The 20518-nt window shown below is 43.5% G+C and overlaps 1 protein-coding gene across 1 annotated transcript in view; it reads left to right on the top strand.

Annotated features, from left to right (window-relative positions):
* The window catches only part of T265_07922 (hypothetical protein), a gene marked incomplete at both ends in the record, with an annotated part of 86244 nt that overhangs the window by 43369 nt on the left and 22357 nt on the right, over window positions 1-20518 (top strand). The window contains 5 exons of the mRNA XM_009173582.1: window positions 4947-5264; window positions 9651-10063; window positions 12772-13059; window positions 14256-14658; window positions 16454-16692. Of these exons, the coding sequence (XP_009171846.1) occupies window positions 4947-5264; window positions 9651-10063; window positions 12772-13059; window positions 14256-14658; window positions 16454-16692 (1661 nt within the window). The remainder of the gene's footprint in view (window positions 1-4946; window positions 5265-9650; window positions 10064-12771; window positions 13060-14255; window positions 14659-16453; window positions 16693-20518) is intronic.

The raw sequence follows: 20518 nt of genomic DNA, 5'->3' as shown, positions 1-20518 counted from the left end.
GAGCTCCAAAAGGAGCGAAACTCGAGTCTAGTGCTCCCCTTCGCATTACATGACTGAGCTCATCAGCTTGACGGCCCGTGAGGTCGATGTCCACGCTCATACTTCCTTCAATCACCAATTGTTTCAAAGGGGTAGTTCACTAATCAGTGTATCTGTCAAATTCGTTCACTAAGGAGTCAGCACTGGTACATATTGTATAGGTAATTAAGTTCCATCTGTATTCATGTAACAGAAGGGAAGGAGGGAGGCGAACCACGAAAAAATAGAGAATTCTCCGGTTCTTAGTCCTGGAGTAGAGAGTTACTGGGTCGTCGTTCAATCATGAGTTGGGCACACCAATCACATCGATCAAGTGCGAACACGTTCGCCTGTTCAGACGTGATAATTCAGATGCGTCCAACATGCTTTGGTGGAGTAGTGGTTACACGCTCGCCTCGCATGTCAGATGTATGGGGTTCAAATCCCGGCACGTCCATTGGATATGCAGTGATGATGAGCTCCAAAAGGAGCGAAACTCGAGTCTAGTGCTTCCCTTTGGTGTGGACTCACCGGGATAATTACGCCAGAACAGGAACACGGCCGTTCAAACGAAAGTGGTGTGGCTATGAGCAAAAATACCTATCCCGCAAAACCCCAAAATTGCATCTACTGATAATCAACGAGTCAGAATTGCTCGAAAAGGTTATGTGAAAGCAGGAATTTAACAGAACTACCGAATTTGTCGTGGTAACCATACTGCTGGATTGTTACAAACCATAAGAACCTGACAACCGGGCAGTTTTATCAAGAAACTAGGGGCTATTGCTAACCGAAAGTTATCTTGTTCGTTGGAGAATTTGAATTTATGAACTCAGTGCCGGCAAGAGGTTGCTTTTTATCTTTTATTCGTCATTGGTGCTTTCGGAACTCACTTCATCTAAGGCAGTTTTGGTCATGTTATCTGCACTACCGTAGTAGAATTTCCACATATAGTTTGAAGGCTACCGATCGACAGATATATCACTGATGATCAAGCGTGTTCGTTGCTTTGCTGGTCATGGTTCAACTTTCTTACAGAGCAAATCTGTTGTGAGCTCATCTTAGAATGTCACAATGATAATCTACAATTCCTCTTGAAATAAACATTGAGGTATTTGAAGCCACTGACCGCCAGGGTGTGTTTGATAGGTGCCTGTCGGTTATATAAGTTCGCTCTAATTTACTTGCATGATACGTTGTGGCAAACAGCCCTTCCAAGGATTATTCCTTTGAATAAGGAAAACGTAACTTTAAAGGCAATCACTGTTCACAAAGTAATAAAGTTACGAGCTCTCTTCCAACATTCCTTTCTGTGTTACAAAAGCAACAGGATCTTACTATCGAAGGCGGTATATCTACCTCACATCGAAACAGACATGCATACGACATGCCTACCTTTAGACTGACGTCAGACAATTTGTATCAAAATGTGCCTGGGGGAAGCTCATGCGACATACTTTTTGTGGAACAGACTGTTTGAACTCCCTGAGGCATTTCGTTGGAATCAGTGTCGAGGAGAGGAAGGAAAGAGAAAAATGCCAAATGATTCACGGGATCCGTTAAAAAGTTGATGGTTATTAGAACAGAGATTAAACTGTTGCTCTGGCCTTACACTATTTTATACCAGTCAGCTCGCTTTCACCGACTCACTCCTTGTTTAAACCACAAGAGTCTTCAGCAACCTTATGAGTAGTGTATTGCGTCTATGCATGTGTCACAAATGAAACATGAGATGGCCTGATGCAGCACATTCAGTTTCTTAAAAACATCATAAACGAGAGATTCAACTGGGCTCCAGGGGGGCCTTCCGTCAAAACCAAGGTGATATGCAAACGGATGTATTTGTCACAACCAATTCTGTTAGCTTGGACACCAACCGTCATGTTCCTGCAACTTTGCGCATTGATTTTGAGAGCACTGCTCACTCTGGTTTGGTAGTCAGTGCAAACAGGTTTTCATAAGGAAGGCAAGTGGTCAGTCTTGACTAGTTCAGACTCAACCTGATCAATGAGCTCAAGGCAAGAGAGATGATTAATTGAGATCAACCATGCGTGATCCAGTCAGACATTCATACGTCAGCTACCCCTTATAGTAGGCTTCTGGACTTTCCTGTACAGAATGACTTCACATAAAGGATGGAATCCATGGTCTGAAGAGGTTACACAGCGTAGTTGACCAAAAATTGCACAGAAGTAAACCTAATTAAAGTTTGTCAGTGTCAGTGCATCAGCTGTGTTTCGAAACCAACCAGGTGCCTACAATCCCAGGCTTGCCAACAGTCAGTGAACCTATTTTTCGATAAATGTTTATCTGGATGTTGCGAGACCAAGCTAACTTGACGAGATGTTTTTGGGGAGCATGAGAAATCCAAATCATATTTCACAATTATTAAGTTTAGAATACAGTGGACGAGTTCTAAGTCTTCATCTGGTTAGGAAGGCGCGTAGGAAAAAAGCACAAGAGAGCTTCTCTGGTTTACGCGGTCCTTCGATTTCGCTGGCTGAATAAATTCTTATTGACATGAATGGCCGTTTTTTTTTGGTCGTGTCCTGTCAATTTATCCGCAATTTCTATGCCAGCAGACCTCCATCCATATCGAACGACAACAGTTTCAGAAAAGAACGAAAATGTTTAGTGAATAGTCCTCCAGATTTTGTTGCGACCCCCGAACTAGGCCCCAAAAATTCCCCGGGCAGTTTTTGTAAATCGAAGCTCGCGTGTTCCTTCCATGACCCACACTGGAATTCTTACTTGTTTTCTGATATGCATGCTACCCAAATAAAAATATGCATTTCCTTGCCAGACCTCCCGTCCTGAATATACCTTTAGTTTTTAAGCATGTAAGGCTTCTGTTTCACATTTAGTTAGCTACTATTTGTGAGCAAACTACCCGATTCGAGCTCACGTGACAACACCTCAAGAACGTTCTTTTGTTGAATAATCAGCTGTTTTATTGTCAACCAAGTATTGTCGGCAGTGAAAGTGAATTAAACCCCTCAATGAAAAGTCAGCTTTTCCAACCCGAGTTACATCCTAAACCAAATTGATTTGCAAATGAGTGTATTTCTCGACTCGAATCCAGTTTGGGTTCAGGTAGAACGTAAGGATGACGGAAACTCTGGAACTGCGCCTATCTGATGAGCCCCAAGAAGGGTAAAATCGGTCGTGGGCTGTCAAAGAGTTTTCAGTAATCTTGTGAGTAGTTTCCTTTATGAAAATATACTGCGAAATCTCGAATATAGTGGGTGACCTTTGTGCAGCACATTCAGTTGTAGAACATCATACACGAGATATTCATTTGAATCTTTCGTGAAAGCCAAATTGATTTGCAAATGAGTGTATTTCTATAAGCACATCTACCTCATTTTTCTCACACAAAAGCGATCCTTTTTACAACCTTTCCGCTGAGGAGACCGTTGAGTGGTCGGATCTCGTTGCCGGTCTATCAAAGTTGCAAAGAATCACCGGAATGCTGTACATTAGCGCGGGCACAGATGCTCCCTGGTTGACGAATCTCACGTTTTTGAGCAAATTGGAAATAATCGATGGAGGTAAGTGACGCGTTACACGAACACTATCATCTAGACTACTTGCCGGTCCGCCTAAAAAGGTTTGGTGACGGAAAATAACCGAACAACCGCAGGCGGAATTGTTAACTTCTGTCAGATCAAATGAACCTGTATCTATCATTCATTACTCTGTACTTGTTATAGTAGTAAGAATGCTACAGGTTGGAGGAAAATCAATCAGTAGTGAACTCTTCTGCAAGGCTTCAGATGTACAAACAGTTTATGACTGATCACAGACGGGGGCGGGGAACGTGGATGGGACAATTCACCATTCAGCTGGAACAATCAGTGTAAAGACTGCCTTGTTGTCTGGTTGTTGGTTGCATCAGTAAAACTGGTGTGACTGATGACTTTAAGAAAGTCTGCTTCGGCTGTAAAATCCCTGGCCCGCCGGGGTCAAATCCAAAATGCCAGACTTTCTGATTCATTGTGAGGGGTCGGATCGTCCAGGAACTAGTCAGATAAAGTCTCGATTCAAGTGAACTTGGAGATTTTCACGATCTAGTTCGTTTCGGGTCTCAAGTTAGCTGTAGGTTAGCGAGGTCCAAATGGATGAATTGTCTTGGGAGAAGTAAACCGTTTGTTTAGTGCTTCTCGAACTTCCAGAACAGCAGATTTACCGTAGAAGTCGTTAGTCAAGAGCTGATCAACGCCAGATCACGTGACATAGCTGTTTGACTAACTAGTGATCGGTCCAACTTTCTATCCGGGTGAGTGTAACCGCACCGCAGATAACTCAATTAAATTCTGGAGCTAAAACTCATTTGTGAAAGTTCATGAGACTTAGAAGTTGGGCACTTACGTTTTTTATCAACGCGAGAGGGATGATATGAATATGCATGTATCGCGATATCTCGCACATCGTAGCGACTGAAACATGAGGCGGCCTGGTGCAGCACATTCAGTTGCCTGGATGCATCACAAACGAGAGATTTAGCGGGGTTCGGGATGAGTCTCTCGCAAAACCAAATTAGTTAGCAAATGATTGCATTCCACTAATTTCGTGCTATTTGGTTTCAAGTAGAACCTAAGGTTGACGGAAACTCTGGGACGGCGCCTACCTGATGAGCCCCAAGAAGGGCGAAATCGGTCATGGGCCGTCGAAGAGTTTTCAGCAACCTTGTGAGTAGTACATCTCGAATATGATGTGACACTCTTAAGTGAAGACTGATTTCACTTACACGATGGAATCAAGAATATCATTGTTCGGATTATTTTGTTCACCAATTTGAAATCAGTTGAAATCATTGAGTTGAAATCAGCGATAATTAATCTTCTCTAACATGCTTTCATAGTGATTCTACTCTATTGGCTATTCTGAAGTACCAGCCACAAACAATTTCATACTCCTCACTTCAGATGGTCATCAAACTCAGCTATCACGTGCAATCAACATCAACTCGAACGCTCATCTGGAATTTCTCGGCTTTGCTTCACTACGGCACGTGGGACGTTCAAATATATTGATCATGGGCAACCCAAACCTTTGCTTTTTGGACAGCATACAGTGGGACCAGTTGGTTCCAAAACCGCGTGGACTCAACATGGAAAGCATTCAGATGGATACAACCAGACCGAAGCGATCTTCTTCAAAAAGGTCGCTAAAGCGACAGGCTCAACTGGGAGCCACCCTGAAGGACATGTATATCTACCAAAACGGACATCGTGAATACTGTCGTAAGTGCTTTCCTTTTTAGCGACAGATTCCTGTAATTCTTAATCTATACAAGTCCAGGATCAAAGTATCTTCAAAGACAAATCTAAATATAGTTGACCCGGCAAACAGAGCATAAATTGATTCTTCCTTCGTGTCGAGCCAGTTTATGCTTAGGAGCCGGGAAGCATTGTAGAGCTGTTTTATCCTTATTGGGGATCATCCGCAGCTTGCGTCTCACAGCTGGCAGTTTGAACGTTCAACCGTTCGACCAACAGCGTCTGATTAAGGAGTGTGATTAACAAGCATTATTAGGGACGACCGCAGCTTGCGTCTCACAGCTGGCAGTTTGAACGTTCAACCGTTCGACCAACAGCGTCTGATTAAGGAGTGTGATTAACAAGCATTTAATGGGGAGATAGCATCACGCACGAGGTCACGTGGTGATGACCAATTAGACGGAAGTTGTACTCATCCTGTTCAATGACTGAGCGATTGTTGACGAACCACTGACTTCCGAAATAACCGAAGTTGACTGATCACGTGACCTCCTCCAACACCATGCCACCTACGAACTTAGACTGATCACATCACTATCAAGTACTGATGACGCGGATCACTAGCTGACTGCCACTCATTTTAGAACACATTTGTAGATTCCGAACACATACTCGACCGTTTTCCGTGACCGCGTGAAGTGCGGACAAATAGTTTAGCCACTAAAGGACTGGCAGATTCGTATGTTCGATGAATTCGCCGGCATTGTTTTCTAGAGTCTCCTCCAACTGCTCCACCATCAGATATGAACTCAGAAGTGGAATCGCCATATCCTTGCACAATGCTGAGAGTCTTATCTGCACAAAGGCGCTACCAGGTCCGCTCAAGCACTGAATTTAAGACAGAACAATGGTGCTGCTCAGGTCTTGGAGTAATGTCTCCCGTACATAAGTTGAGCAACGAATCATCAGAACCCAAGTGAAAGTGAGCGTGCTCGAAGATTATTTGAGTTGTTTTGTGTGATAGGAAACCGCCTGTGAGCGAAACCATCGAGCATCTAAATGCGTAACCATATTGAATAAAGAAGGGAACCAATACCGCTGGGTTGAATACTTCGAACAACAATTCTCGTGGACATCCGCTGTCACTTATTTGAATCTTACAGCCGAAGTAAAACTTTGGAAGGTGATTGCAGAATCCCACAGAGCCTCGGAAGTCTGTGATTGCATACATTCTCTCAAGCACCACCGAGATCCAGGTCCGGATGATCTCCAACCCACACTGTTCAAAAATGGGGATGTGATCCTCAGTCAGTGCTTGTTTGATCTGTTTGCCTGCATTTCAAAGAAAGAGACTGCCCCAGGAAACTGGAGAGAATCGGTGGTAGCTCTCATTTCCAAGAAGAGGCTCGTAGTTAATGTGATGGCCACAAGGATATCGACTATACTGCGCTAGTAACGAAACTCTTGGCGTCATTTCTACTCGGCCGCCTTATAGAGACTCGTGAAACACTGCCTCGAGAGCAGCAAGCAGAATTCCGGTGCGTTAGAGGGGTTTCATTGGCCAAAGTTTCACAATCCGTCAGGTGTTGGAATGGGAACCATACGTATGAACGACCTACAATTGTAGTACTCCTGAATGACCAAGCTGCATTCGATTTGGTTTACGGATCTGTGCCCCTTAACACGCTTGCTCGGCAAGGAATGCACTGGAGGCTTGTGAACATAATAAGTGCTTTGTATTCCAAGATTTCCGGAAGCTTCCGTACACAAATTGGTATATATCAGGAGTTCCCAGCCTCCATCGTCATTTACTTTCCTGACTGACGAGTTAATGAGGCAGACGCTGAAAGGTATTCAAAATACTGGTGTTCAAATTGCTGCCGACGAAATCGTTGTTGATCTGCAATATGTAGACGTCATCGTACCCGTCTTCAAAGAGAAGAAAGTGCACTGTTGTTGGATGAACTGACGAAAGTCATCCCATCCTTTAGCATGCACTTTGTTCCCACACATTTTTAAGTCATGCTCCTGGAAATGCAGTCACTGGACACGCCGATTGCAATCCAAAGTGAAAGCACTCAAACTTGTGGATCGGTTTACTTATCTTGGAAGTTGTATTATTTTTGACTGTAGTGTGACTTATTGAGGTATACGAGCGAATCTTCAGGGCTCGGATCGTGTATGTTCACCTAAACACGTGTGTATCATGCTACAGTACGGGCTAATTTGTTGCACGACTGTGGGACTTGGCTTGTTCAAGCAGAGGAACGCAGACGTCATCAGGTCTTCAAACACCGTTGTCTGAGAACCATAACCATAGTGTGTTGGTGTCAGTGAATCTGTAACCATGCAGTTAAAAAGCTCGGTTTTACCCCAAGGACTTGCAGTGAACCGTGTCCGGCATCAAAAGGTGCGTTGGTTAGGCCATGATTCAGCATATCCAACCATCGTCTTCCGAAGAGATTTCTGTTTCTCTGTCCTACTCGGAGTGGTGGAAGCTGAGAGGTGGTCAACACTTGATCTGGCGGAGGGGTATAAAAGTGTACAAAATATCGGGGTTGCGACTTGCTTTCCACGATAGGGATCGCGTGATGCCCACTACGCGTCGTTAGAGACGCTGCAAGATTTAGCTGCCAGTCGTTCTGAATGATTTCAGTGTTAATAGATTTTGTCAGGATGGCTTGAATGAGTGTTCGGATGTATAGGCACCCTGATATGAGTGCGGTAGTCGAATGCCAAGCCCTGTCACCGTCCACTTTTATTCTTTTCCGCACAATAAGTCCTTCAAATAAATCATAACTGAACGGTAGAGAAGCACCAGTGTTGAACACTAATGTTATGCTCTCGATAAGTATAATGAATCACCATATTAAGACATAGTCTGTGGATGAGCCGATTGACAGGCCACTGGGTCCAACCAAGGAGTGGCACATTGTGGCTGAGTAGAAAAACATGAGAATGCTTACCGGGTTGATTGTGACCATACTGAATGGTGCTGCATAGAAAGATAAAAAAAGTCAGACTGAAGAATGACCGCTGAGGGCCACGTCTTATTCTACTTTGAGTGAAGTGACAGTGAGAGGTATTCACAAAATGAGTATCATACAAGTTTCAGAATGATCCAGAAAATCCAAAACAACTTCCGTGTTTCGAATCACTCCATATAAGGAGGAAACTAAAAGGTAGACTAAAGCACTGAACTCCATCACCTGGAAACCTGAATGGTGCATACAGTGGTGAAAAGATTAGTCTGAATGATATGTATGGCAGATATTGTCCCTCCTCAAAGCACACTTCAGTGGTAAACTCGTCCTTAGAAGAGATGACACCCAGTTGAAATGATCCTTCCAGAGAATTCAAATGTTTTGCAATCCGCTTCAAAAGACTATTCACGGTTGGTCGGTTCCATCCAGAGAGAACACAAATGTTTTTAGGTCTTCCCAGAATGAAAAATCTATAAGAAAATACCAGTTTTGCTGGTTTCAGGGGGAGGATAGTTCTGGAGAATGATGCTACGCCCCAAACCGAAAAAAAAAACAACTCCCAAAATCTGGAGTCTGAAGTTAAGCTTTCAGTGTGTTACGTGTGGGGAATTTGGTAAGTTTCAACTAATCATTCGTCATTTTAGTGAGGTCAGTCTGTGCTGAACAGCTGAGAATCACTGTGTGGCGGTTTAATCATTATCGAGAATCATTACCAACCCGAATTTCGCTTTTTAGCTTAGACTGACTCCACTGATAGGACGAGATCTCAAGTGAAGCCTACCAAAACTCCACACACCACCATCGACTCAGAAACAGGTTGATCAGAAAAGCGTTGGTAATACAAGTTAAGTGCACCCAAAGCTGAGTCAAAATCGGGCTTTCAGTGCACTGTGAAGTACTTTCTGTGAAACAGTGACCTTTTCAAAGTGAAACAGTCCCAGTACTGAGGACGGTGGTCGTTTGTTTTTCTGGCCTCAAAAAAAGAGACTACATAGTCCCCCCACTAACTTAAACGCTCCATTCTATCTCAATGTAAAACGAACTATTCCGCCGTGGCACTTGGTTGCAAAATTGGTAAAGGCATTGCCATTTAGGCCGTTCTTCGTGAGTAAGTTTGCTAGCAGGCCCGTACGTTTACTAATTAGGACGGTGGTTGTTTTTTTGGCCTCAAAAAAAGAGACTACATAATCCCCCCGCTAACTTAAACGCTCCATTCTATCTCAATGTAAAACGAACTTTTCCGCCGTGGCACTTGGTTGCAAAATTGGTAAAGGCATTGCCATTTAGGCCGTTCTTCGTGAGTAAGTTTGCTAGCAGGCCCGTACGTTTACTAATTTTAGCCTTGTTCCGGAGTTTTCCGAATAACATCTGACATATGACATACCTAGGGTCAAAATATTTTCCCGTTTTCTCTTTGGGGGTCCAGGCGGCAAGGCTGCCAAATGTGCCGAGGAATGTTCCACGGAATCTGGATGCTGGGGTCCCGGACCTGGCCTCTGTAGGAAATGTCGCTCATGGTCCGTGTTTCACGAAGATGGGTCACGTCTTTGTGTCAATAACTGCTACATGGTAGAAGGCCATTTTACTCATCATCTGAACCATTCAAGCTCTTCGGCCATTCGCAATGTCACCGCCTCGCCAATTGGTTCAACAACATCTCCAGATGACGCACGCGTGTCGGAAACGACCTCAACAACAGACAGTACTTTCGATGATGAATCCATGCCCGAGTTGGACAGTCGCGTGTGCAGTGCCTGTTCTTCGATGTGTGAATTGAAGTTGAATGCGTGTTATGGACCAGGTGCTGATCAGTGTAACGGTCCTTGTCGCTGGGTTCAAGTAAGCTGAATAGTTCACAAATCCTGCGATTTCTCTGGACCGCCATTTTTAGGAAAACTGATGGCATGAGATTCAACTCAACCTTCTCTCAGTGACATGGAAATCCAAACGCAGGTTGCAGCTGGTAGTTGTGAAAGAGTTCTGTTGAAGATCTGTACGCGCCTCATGACAGTGTTCTCTGTTAGTCCACTTTGCTGGTCTTCCATAAACCACAGAGCTTCCACCCACTCTTGCCGATAAGCCGTAAGTGTGATTTTTCTACGGAAGGGTGGATGAGACATGGTCACTGGCCGGTAGGATATCATGTGGGTAGTAACTTCGGACTTACTCATTTCAATTTATGTTAGGAGTATTGTTTTCTTATTGGTGAGGTCACTTTTGCACGAATTACTGGACGCATCAGATAGCGGTTGCAGATAACGGTCCTCCGAAATAGTCTTTTCAAACGAAGTCAACCTATGCTGATAAGCCAATAAATTTAATCTTTGTTGGGGCCACACAGTAGATCAAACTTTGTTTCAGAGGGGTTTGGTAAACAGTCGGTGGATTTATTGCTGGGCAACGTTTCGCTTTTGACACAAAAGCGAAATGGCCTGGGTCTAAAAGTGGAGTTAGATCCAATTAACCACCCCACCCCCTATCTCCAAACCAATTGTCCCAGCACCCTTGGACGAACACAGGTGAAACAAATCTGTGAACGACCCCAAGAGGAATTTCCCACTAAGGTGTCCTAGACTGAAGGAGCAAGGACGAAATATCCGGGCTTAACATAAAGACGAATCCCCCCTAACCAATCTATCGTAAATCTTAGTCATCCCCACTAATCAACCAACAGGAACATCAGACTGAACACGCAGCACAGATCAAGTCACTAGTCATAAGGAATCTCACGGATTGGTTCCCTGACTGCCTTAAAACCCAATCAACCTACTTACTTACTCACTTGGCCTGACGAAGCGTTTGTGTCAAAAGCAAAACGTTAACCAGCAATAAATCCACCGATTGTTTACAAAACCCCTCTGGAACGATGACTTCCCAATCGGTCCCAAACATTTTCTAATTGATTGAAGATCAACCATTAGTTCGACATGATATAGAATCGGGCGTCCTTCAGTTTTCTGCCTCAGTTCATGAAGTTCGACAGGCCCAAGGGGAGGCAAATTCTCAGAATTAGGTCCCTATAAAATACCCAAAGTTTGCAAGTAGACTTCGAAGTACTGTGGTGAAAATACCCAGTCCTGCATAGTAAGTGTGTTGAGCGAAAGGTAGGTACCACGAGGATAGTTTTTGTTATGGATTAGGTGTGAAGGTTAGTTGTTTTAACGTTTACGTTGAGTCTAGTTAGATGCATAAAATGAACAACTGTGTATCAGAGCTAAACTGATGAATCAATATGTCACGTGAAAAAGTCAAACTTTCAGAGTGAGTAGTGAGTACATTTCTTTCGGATTTCACTCACGTGATTTGGAAAAAAACGAATTTTCTACGGGACTACCACCGAGGAGCGCATTACAGAGAAGTAGAAGTTTATCTCTCAAAAAAAGAGAGCAAAGTGACCGCTAAGGAGAGTTTCATGACTGCATGACAAGAATATCTTCACAGGTGTGGGAAAATGCAAGTCATAATCAATGATACTTTTTAAAATTGCATGTTCTAATGGTGCAGACCAATCATTTGGCTTCATAACACTGCTCACTTGTTTGGAGGTAAGCTCTGTCTTCGTGCATTAGATCCTGCAGCTAAAAATCTGACCTAATAAAACCTCTTGTTTTACCATTGGATATCAGAGACCAAACGAAGTGCGAGGTGCACTGTGACAGTGGCGAAGTCTTTAGCCATCTCTTCACTTTTTCAGCATCAAAACAAAGATCAGTATAGGTAAGCACGTTGAAAAACAAAGCTAACCAAGTAACTAGACAGTACGTCGATCGCCTTTTGGCAAGAAACAGGTTGCTACATTTGAAAATCATAAATATAAGTTCAGTGATACTGGAGGACGTCGTCTCATGAAACTTATCATGCAGATTGCATTCTCAGAAAACTGTACAGCACCGTTTACCATTAGAATTTGGTTAAAATAGACTGAAGCTTTCAAGTTTACCTTTGCAAAGTCCAGCGGTTCGGGCACCTCCTTCTTCTTCTCCACAATTCTCACTTTTTTGTGAGGAACTTGTAAGAATTTGGAAGCTATTCGGACATTCTGCGGTGAAACAACGTGACACTGCCGCCTCGACCGCAGCTCATTTGAGCAGAAAATAACTACACAAAATCCATTCGAACTCTTCAACAGCTCGGTGAATCTGAAACTATTCATCGGAGCATATATATCGCCTGATGTTGTTTACTCTTTTGCCAACCAAACTGAGTTCAATTGCCACAGATTTCGGGAATAAACATACTGCCACTCGACCATAATTGGACGAAACGCGATACTAACCTCTCACTTTGGATGTCTCGGACTTAGACTGGTATGATATGGTTACAGGAAGTAAGATAGCCTCTGCAGACGTTTTATCCCGCCATATTCAGTGAACACCCGATAAAAAAATCCCTTAAGGTTAAACATTGACCCAGGGTTGGATGCAAAAGTAAGGCCTGCTCACAGAATTTAAGGCAAAACCCTGCAGCCTTGCACACTCAGACAAGCCTCAACACTTGTCCACGTCTAGCTGCCAAGACTTTTTTACAAACTACTCTTTTCTGAACAGGACGGACCATACTGTCGAAAAACGTGTCCACCTGAGAAGTATCTCGATCAAACTGACGGAAGGTGTTACGAGTGTTCTCCAGCTTGTTCGTATCCAGTGACCCCACTAGTCACTGGTTCATCGGTTGTGCATCACAATGACGATCAGATCGATACAAATGAGACAACGTCGAACCGTATGTGTACTGGTCCGGGCAATTGGCCTGGAGCCGGTGGATGTAACTATTGCAGACAAACGGCCTTGAGGTCGTTGGCATCTGCTAACACGTCCTATTTGGAATGCGTTGAGGTGAGTTCAATGTTTTGCCCCAAACCTCATTTGTCAGCTCTAAATGTATCGGTTCAAAAGGCCGGGAGACAGCTGTTTTGTTAGTCACCAATACAGAAGAGTATTCGGACGACATATCAGAAGAAGTCATTTTTCGTTTTTCATCTCTAGAGGGCTTTCATTTCTCAGAAGGTCTTACCCCTCATGGACAAGATCACCCAACGGAAGGTGATTTCAATCCCGAGCAAAGATCTGAATATCGCTTTTTCGACTGAAACAGCTATGAGCACACGGAGGTCGAACTGAAAATCAAACAAAAGACAAATGTCACTTTGTCGCTTTATGCACAAGGATCCGAATCGAAAAGCCAATACTAGTAAAGAACGAGTTTCATATGTTTCCATTTTACAATGGTTTTGGATTTTTCTGGAAAGCTTGAATCCCTAGCTAAGACGGTCTAAAGAAGCTGCTGAGCTGTTCTATCCACATTGCAGCTCTGGTCTCCGGAGCTGACGGAATTCAGTAGTGCTTCTTATCTTATATAAATATTGACTATGCTATACAACCACTGGTTGATCAGTGAACCTTCCTTTAAACTCAACTGGATTCAATATCGGGGATATCTAGTCAATGAGTTGATAAATAGATGATCTTAACTCATAAGAGTTTTCAGCAACCTTGTGAGTAGTTTCTTTTATGAAAATATACTGCGATATCTCGCTCGAATATCCTGCCAACTGAAACACATTCAGTTGTAGAACATCATAAACGACAGATTCAGTTGAGTCTGTCGTGAAAACCATTTTGTTTTGCAAATGGATGGACTTCAGATCTAGCAAACCGATTTCCTCAACATCTTCAGTTGTAAATACCAGGACAGGGCAGGAATCAATTCTATAAGGTCACTGAAGTCTATGAGCAACCCAGTTGTTTAATCACAATTGCAGTACAACTTAAGAGATTATTACAAGGGCGGCTAAAATAGCGGGCAAATTGCTGAGAACAGAGACATCAATATTTGAGTTATAAGTAGTATTTTAATGGTGATGTATCGTTTGCTGAACTCACTTGCATTCACGAGGAAAGAATTATGCCTTAAAGCCAAGCGGGTAAAGTGGAATATCGGGGATTTTTACTTGTGTATTTGATTCACCAAAAGATTTCATTGTACTGTTGTACTGTTGTACTTTCGATATGTTCTACATTTTCATACCCAGGAATGTCCTGCCGGAACTTTCATGCATGTCATCAATCTACTCCAACGTGGCGGTTCAAGTTTACGACACCTCAATCATCTAAATTTTTCCAATGTCTACCGGAACAAGAGCACCGGAATCGGGGGACAGAACGACCCCTGGTCACGCACCGATGCTGCAATGTTACGACCATTGCCAGAACAAGCTCAGTTAACTTTAAAAACTTGGATTTTGAAACACACAGAACCGTTGATTTACGGTTTGGCACGTATTTGTTTACCATGTCACAATCAATGTGCAGTACAAAACCAGTCGAGCTCCGAATCAGACTTGACTAGTACATGTAACGGGCCAGCCCCACATCAGTGTCAGCGCTGTCTGAATGCAAGTTTCAACGGAAGGTGCGTAGAATTTTGTCCTGAAGGTAAGTTTGAACCTTCTGACTTGTGGTCGTTTCATCACCCAATGTGCGCTTCATACAGACATTTGCCGTAGTTGAACCTGTCACGTCCGTTCGGGTTAGTGGACAGAGATTACTAACAATCCAGACTGCTCTGCTGTGGTTTCTTCGACGCTTGTTCGATCCCGCCGTTCCAAAGTTTGTTTTGCTCTACCCAGTTTGTTCAACAAACTCCTGCAGATTCGATCAAAGATTGATTCATGGATTTCACCAGAGAGACTTTGATTTCATTCTGTAGGATAAAGTTTCTGCCTATCGAAATGCATATTGCTAGAATTCAGTCTGCGCATTCCGCAAGCTTTTTGGTTCCATGTAGTTTCGGAGGAGAAGTCCACGAAGCAATGCGGTGAAACTGCTCTCGTGTCAGTAATGTGGATGTCCCTAAAAAATCTGGTTCTTATTACTGCTTGATTTGTTGTCAGGAGAGGTGAACCAAGCGAATGGAAGTAGTTCATGAATTGTTGCAGGTATGACCGCTACCACAAAGAAGTTATCTTCAGCCAGATATCACTAGCCTTAAATTGCCCCTCCTGCGGCATTGCTCTGGTGTGTATATACGAGCACTGAAATACCTAAAAGTTGTGCGTCGCAGACAGGTTGATGAGGTATTTAAGAGATATGGCATCACAGTTACGCCTCCCTGTTCATTGAAAAATGAGTTCTGGGTTTTTCATGAAGGAAACTACTCAAAACGTTACTAAAAACTCTTCGACAGCCCACAATCGGTTTCCCTGTTCTTGGGGCTCATCAGGTACGCGCAAACCTAGGTCAAACCTAGGTTCTACTTGGATCCAAAATGGACTGATTTCGATAAATACACTCTTTTGCAAATCAATTTGGTTTTCACGAGAGACTCCACTAAATCTCTCGTCTATGATATTCTTCAACTGAATGTGCTGCACACAGGCCGCCTCATGTTTCACTTGATAAGACATTCAAGGTATCGCAGTATCTTTTCATAAAGGAGACTACCCACGAGGTTGCTGAAAACGCCTAGATAGCCAACGACCAATATACCCCTAATCCCCGTAGTTGTGGCACTCCTTGAAGCATCCTGACACAACAACAGGTGCAGAAGTTGTCCTCAACCGAAACACAAATAATGGCCCCTCTAAAACAACAAGAAAATGTGAGGGAGTTAGACAAAAGTTTATCTCCACCTTCACAGAAAACAGGACAAGACCATTTGTGGTGTGTTTGGGACACGGTCGCTGGACAATCTCATCCAGTCTCATCCAAGACAAGACGATAGTAACATCGCTTGGTCCCATAAGTTTGCCGCACCCAGTTTGAAGCCTATTAGTTATCTATTTCCGAGAGACGAGTACAGATTGTCAGGATGGAAGTCAGCAGCCAACTTGAGGGTGTGCGTGTGTGATCCGAACCAGATACTTCCCTCTCGACCATCCCGACCGAGTTGACCTCTGAGTTTCTTAAGAGCTGGCGTAACTTGCACGTTCACCCGACACCTTCTCACCAACTGTCACTGGATTCCATCCATCTGCATCGGAAGTATAGGGGAACACTCGGGTGGTCTCAGAATTCAGTCAGGGGAAAGCGTGACTACTGAAACTTACAGAATTTGTTCAAATGACTATCCTGAAAGGCTCACTCTACTAGAATAGAATAGTCTGATTTCAAGACGGGCAATCCCTTCTCCCTAATAGTTCTGTCCATATCGGTTACCAGTCATACCACTCTGCTGATTCAAGAGTTTTGTTAAAATTTGCGTTCCGTTCTACCCGTCATTCACGAACAGACACCTATGCTGTACCTCGACGTCAAAGCCTCAATGAACCTCACGGACAACAAACACAACAAAGCAAAACACCACAGTTCCTGCTCGATTTGGGTCTAGAACATAGCGCACAGTTCAAAAGCAGATTCGACTGTTATCCCTGTCATCCGTTCTGTCGAGCAGGCTGCCGTGGACCATCTCCTTTTGACTGTAATCGATGCAGGCGTGTGAAACTCTACTTGAATGCAGCGCACACAAAGGTTAGTTTTTCCGTTAAACACGAGGCTTCCTCAAGTGCTATGATTGTCTTGTTTGAGTTGCAATGTGCCCTGGGACTTCAAGTTTCACCTGGTTAGTTTTAAATTACATCTGATGTTGCTTTCGGGAAGAAAGCGTTGATATAGTCACTGTTAGGGTGCACGCATTACACCTGCATGTTGTAGGCGAGCTTGGTCTACAGGAATCACCAATAAAGTCTTGTTTAATCAGGAGCGAGCGTATTCGTTATGTGATTTTGACGTAAACTTTGGTGACTGCTTGTCCGTTCTTTGCGAACGTAATTACGGTCCATGTGTTTGGTGTCAGTAAGACTGATTGTCGATTCCTCATCATTGTCACCTGTAATAACCGCGTACTCGTCGTACAGTGGTTGTAGCTGCCACAGTTTCGTTCACCGATGATTCGAAAGGTGGGGTAGGTAGCTGCGCATTGGAGACGAGAGCTGATAAATTAGTGCGTAAATACAGCTCTGCAGGTGGACTGTTAGGTGGGGAGAGTGGGAAGGAAGCTATGAATTGAAGGCAATAGCTTGGACGCATGGGCGCCATTGAGGGTGCTACTGGGCCTTGTCTGACATTGTCTCTAACCATTGATATGGCCCATCTCGAGGTCCATATCCAGGGAGACAGCAATGATCAGCGCAACTGAGTTTGCTGGTAATGGATTTCACACTTCGCTGCCAAGTCATTGCTTGACCGCCTCTGGGTCTCTTCCACACCTCACGTGGTTGTGCGATTACGGATATCACGGTTTGTGCACGTGGACATTTCGTTTCAGTGTCCACAAGAACCCCCCTCCCAATTGGTACCAATTTAAACCAATGCCTTTTCGGTACTGGTGAGAGGAAAAGGTGTTTGGACTGCGTCATAGTCCTCTATTGACCAGCGCTTGCAAGCTATCGGACAGGAAAGTAAAAGCCTCATTTGTAGAGAAATACACTCAGTTACAAACTAATTTGGTTTTGCGAGAGACTCACCTGGAACCAAGCTGAATCTCTCGTTTGTGATGTTTTCAGGTAACTGAATGTGGTGCACCAGCCCCCTAATATTTCAGTCGTTACGATACTCGAGATATCGCGATACACGTATATTCGTGATGTACTACTCATAAGGTTGCTGAAAATTCTTCGTAGAGTTCTGGAAAGTCAGTATCCGCAAGCGTTCATCCGAAATCTTTTAAAAGTTGTTCAAATACTAAACAAGGGTGAATAACACTGAAAAAAAGCGAAAAAATTGAAGAAAAAACTTTTTTTCAAATGGAGTGATGGTGCTTTAAACCACATGATCGGATACTACTCGCATGTCTAATCAATAGTGTATACCCTTCCAGTAGGATGAAACTGAAGTCCCGCCCACAGTGAAAGTTACACAAAGGACTCACTAATGGCAGTGACGGGTATCAACTGCTATTCCGTTAGGCTGAGGTGTGGCAAACTGGGTGTCAGTTTTAGCTGCATAGACGTGACACGGAGTGAGGAATTAATTCTGTACGCAAGATGGTGGCCTCTTTACCTTTGCCGTGTGAGTGCCGCCCTCACCTGGTGTTAATATTCACATCGGATATAGTAATGAAAGTAAGCAGGTCACTTCCAAATTACGCAAACACGCCGTACACTGCAGACTTATCGACTTGATCCAGTCCGTTATTGCATTTCAAACAATGCTGTTTCAATACATAGGCCCATACGTAAACGCATCGCCTATCTTGGGAGTCATGTGAGCACGGTTTTGAAAGATAATCACCAATCAGCACTATTGAGTGCTGAAAATAATCCGGTTTTACTTTCTGACAAAGAGAACTTTTTAGCGGTCTTTCTTAGTCAACCACTGCCCCAAAGGAGGGCAATTATTTAGGACGGCACATGACTTTAATTAACCTCACTTTTGCTGTCAACTATTTTGGTGAAGTTGTGAGGATCCAATTGCGTAGGCCTCAAAAATTTTTCGCAAGCATGCAACTAGCAAACTTCTCACCACGAAACCGTAGAACTATGAAACTACCTGGTACCATAAATTGCTCGTGGCATCTCGACCTCCATAAAAGTACATAGGACATTAAAGTCTGGAAATCGAATCAATTTAGTCACTTCAAACCTCAAAAAATCAAAGTAATTTGTGAAATATACCCAGGTGAAAACAAGAATTTTGTGTTACCGGGAAACACAAGTGAATCCCAGCTGAATCTCTCGCTTTATGTGAACGTGCAGCACAAAGGTTGCCTCACGTAGTTTCCTTCAGGAAAACGTGCTGCGAGTGCCTGACCAACTGAAACAAGAGGTGGTATCACCACCACACATTTAGGTGGTGAATACCATGAACGGAAAAATTCAGCTGGGATTCAGTTAAGTTTAGACTGTTACTACGAGCTTGGTGTACATATGAGTGTAATTAGCGAATTTCGTACAAGTTGGGTTCAAGTAAGATATAGGGTTGAGGAAAACTTGGGCCTTGTGCCAACCCAATGTACCCGAAATGGGACCAAACTGGTTGTGGACAGTTGTAGGGTTTTCAGGAACAAACCCTTCACAACCCTATTTGCGTATCATCGTACACAATTCATCATCCACTGCCCTATCTAGTTCTACTTGGGCTGTGGCACCTTAAGTTGGATGACAACTTGTCATACCACGAAGCCCAAGGTAACCACACTGCCAGATATATTATGTATGACAAATAGATCTCACTATTATGGGTGATCAATGGAATACATAAAGCAATTTACTACGGATCCTAGACAGGGCGACACAGTTCATTCTCCAACCTGAATGAGACCATAATATTAATTTATGCGGTTTTTATAATGCCGCGAAATCTAAAACCTCTTCTGTGATACACTCCTCTTTTCGGCTAGGATAAGTAAAACGCCATGTGTGTGAAGACCTCCCATCATCCTGTTGGGTTACTCAAAGAACTTGGAATAGTTAGTCTCAAAACCTTGGATTCCACTCAATATTTTCCTTAAGCTGGAGTTGAGTCGCTGCGCTGTCAAGACTTCTCTTTTTTTATCGCCCCCAGAAACAACTGTCAGTAGACGTTCAGAAACCAACTCGGTACACGTCTGGTTCCGCGGACGATTGTCCGCGTTGACGGTTGAATTTCCTGATTTGCTGCTACAGAGTTCTTGCATTCTGGGTATTACCTGAAGGTAGTAACAAGGCTAGACACCGCCTCAGAATCTGACAAAGCTGCAAGGTTTTCTTGGCTAGTTAGTTGCGAGGACCTAAACCTGACAATGAGCTGTATGCACAATATAAGACGAAAAGCGAGGAATTGATGGTGACCTGGCATAAGGGTGTTACTACTGATGGGGAGGCATGAGAGTAGTATTTTTTCTTCTTGTAAATTCGCTCGAAAAGGGAGATCTATTGCGGATTTGAAAAGTCGCTCTGTAGCATTTGCTTGGACTGGAGCAACACTCAATGAATATTCAGGAAAGTTCAGGAAGACGCGTTCAAGAGAAGATGGATGTTCAGTTTTTGTAATTAAGATGCATATGAGAGTTTTGCTTTCCTGTCCAATGATCTGTAACTGATCAGTTGACATTCTCTGCAGCGAGGGCCTTCTTCCTCACGCTGGTGGTGTAAAGCCCGTTTAGTCATTTAACGGGTAGGGAGAAGGCTTAGGTCGAAACAGCTCAGTAGAAAAAGCAACAGCTTTTGAATCGGTTTCTTATCCATTTCTGATGTGTACATATCAGATGGTCAGTCATAGCCAACCAACAAATGCTTTTATCTTTCAGTAAGAGACCAGAAACCGAAATCACGCACATTGTTGTATCCTTTGTAGGTTAGTGACCATTGGAATTACA

The sequence above is a fragment of the Opisthorchis viverrini genome (assembly GCF_000715545.1).
Source record: "Opisthorchis viverrini unplaced genomic scaffold opera_v5_198, whole genome shotgun sequence".
Lineage (NCBI taxonomy): Eukaryota > Metazoa > Platyhelminthes > Trematoda > Opisthorchiida > Opisthorchiidae > Opisthorchis > Opisthorchis viverrini.
The sequence above is the reverse complement of the archived record's forward strand: the minus strand, read 5'-3'. Positions and strand labels throughout refer to the sequence as shown.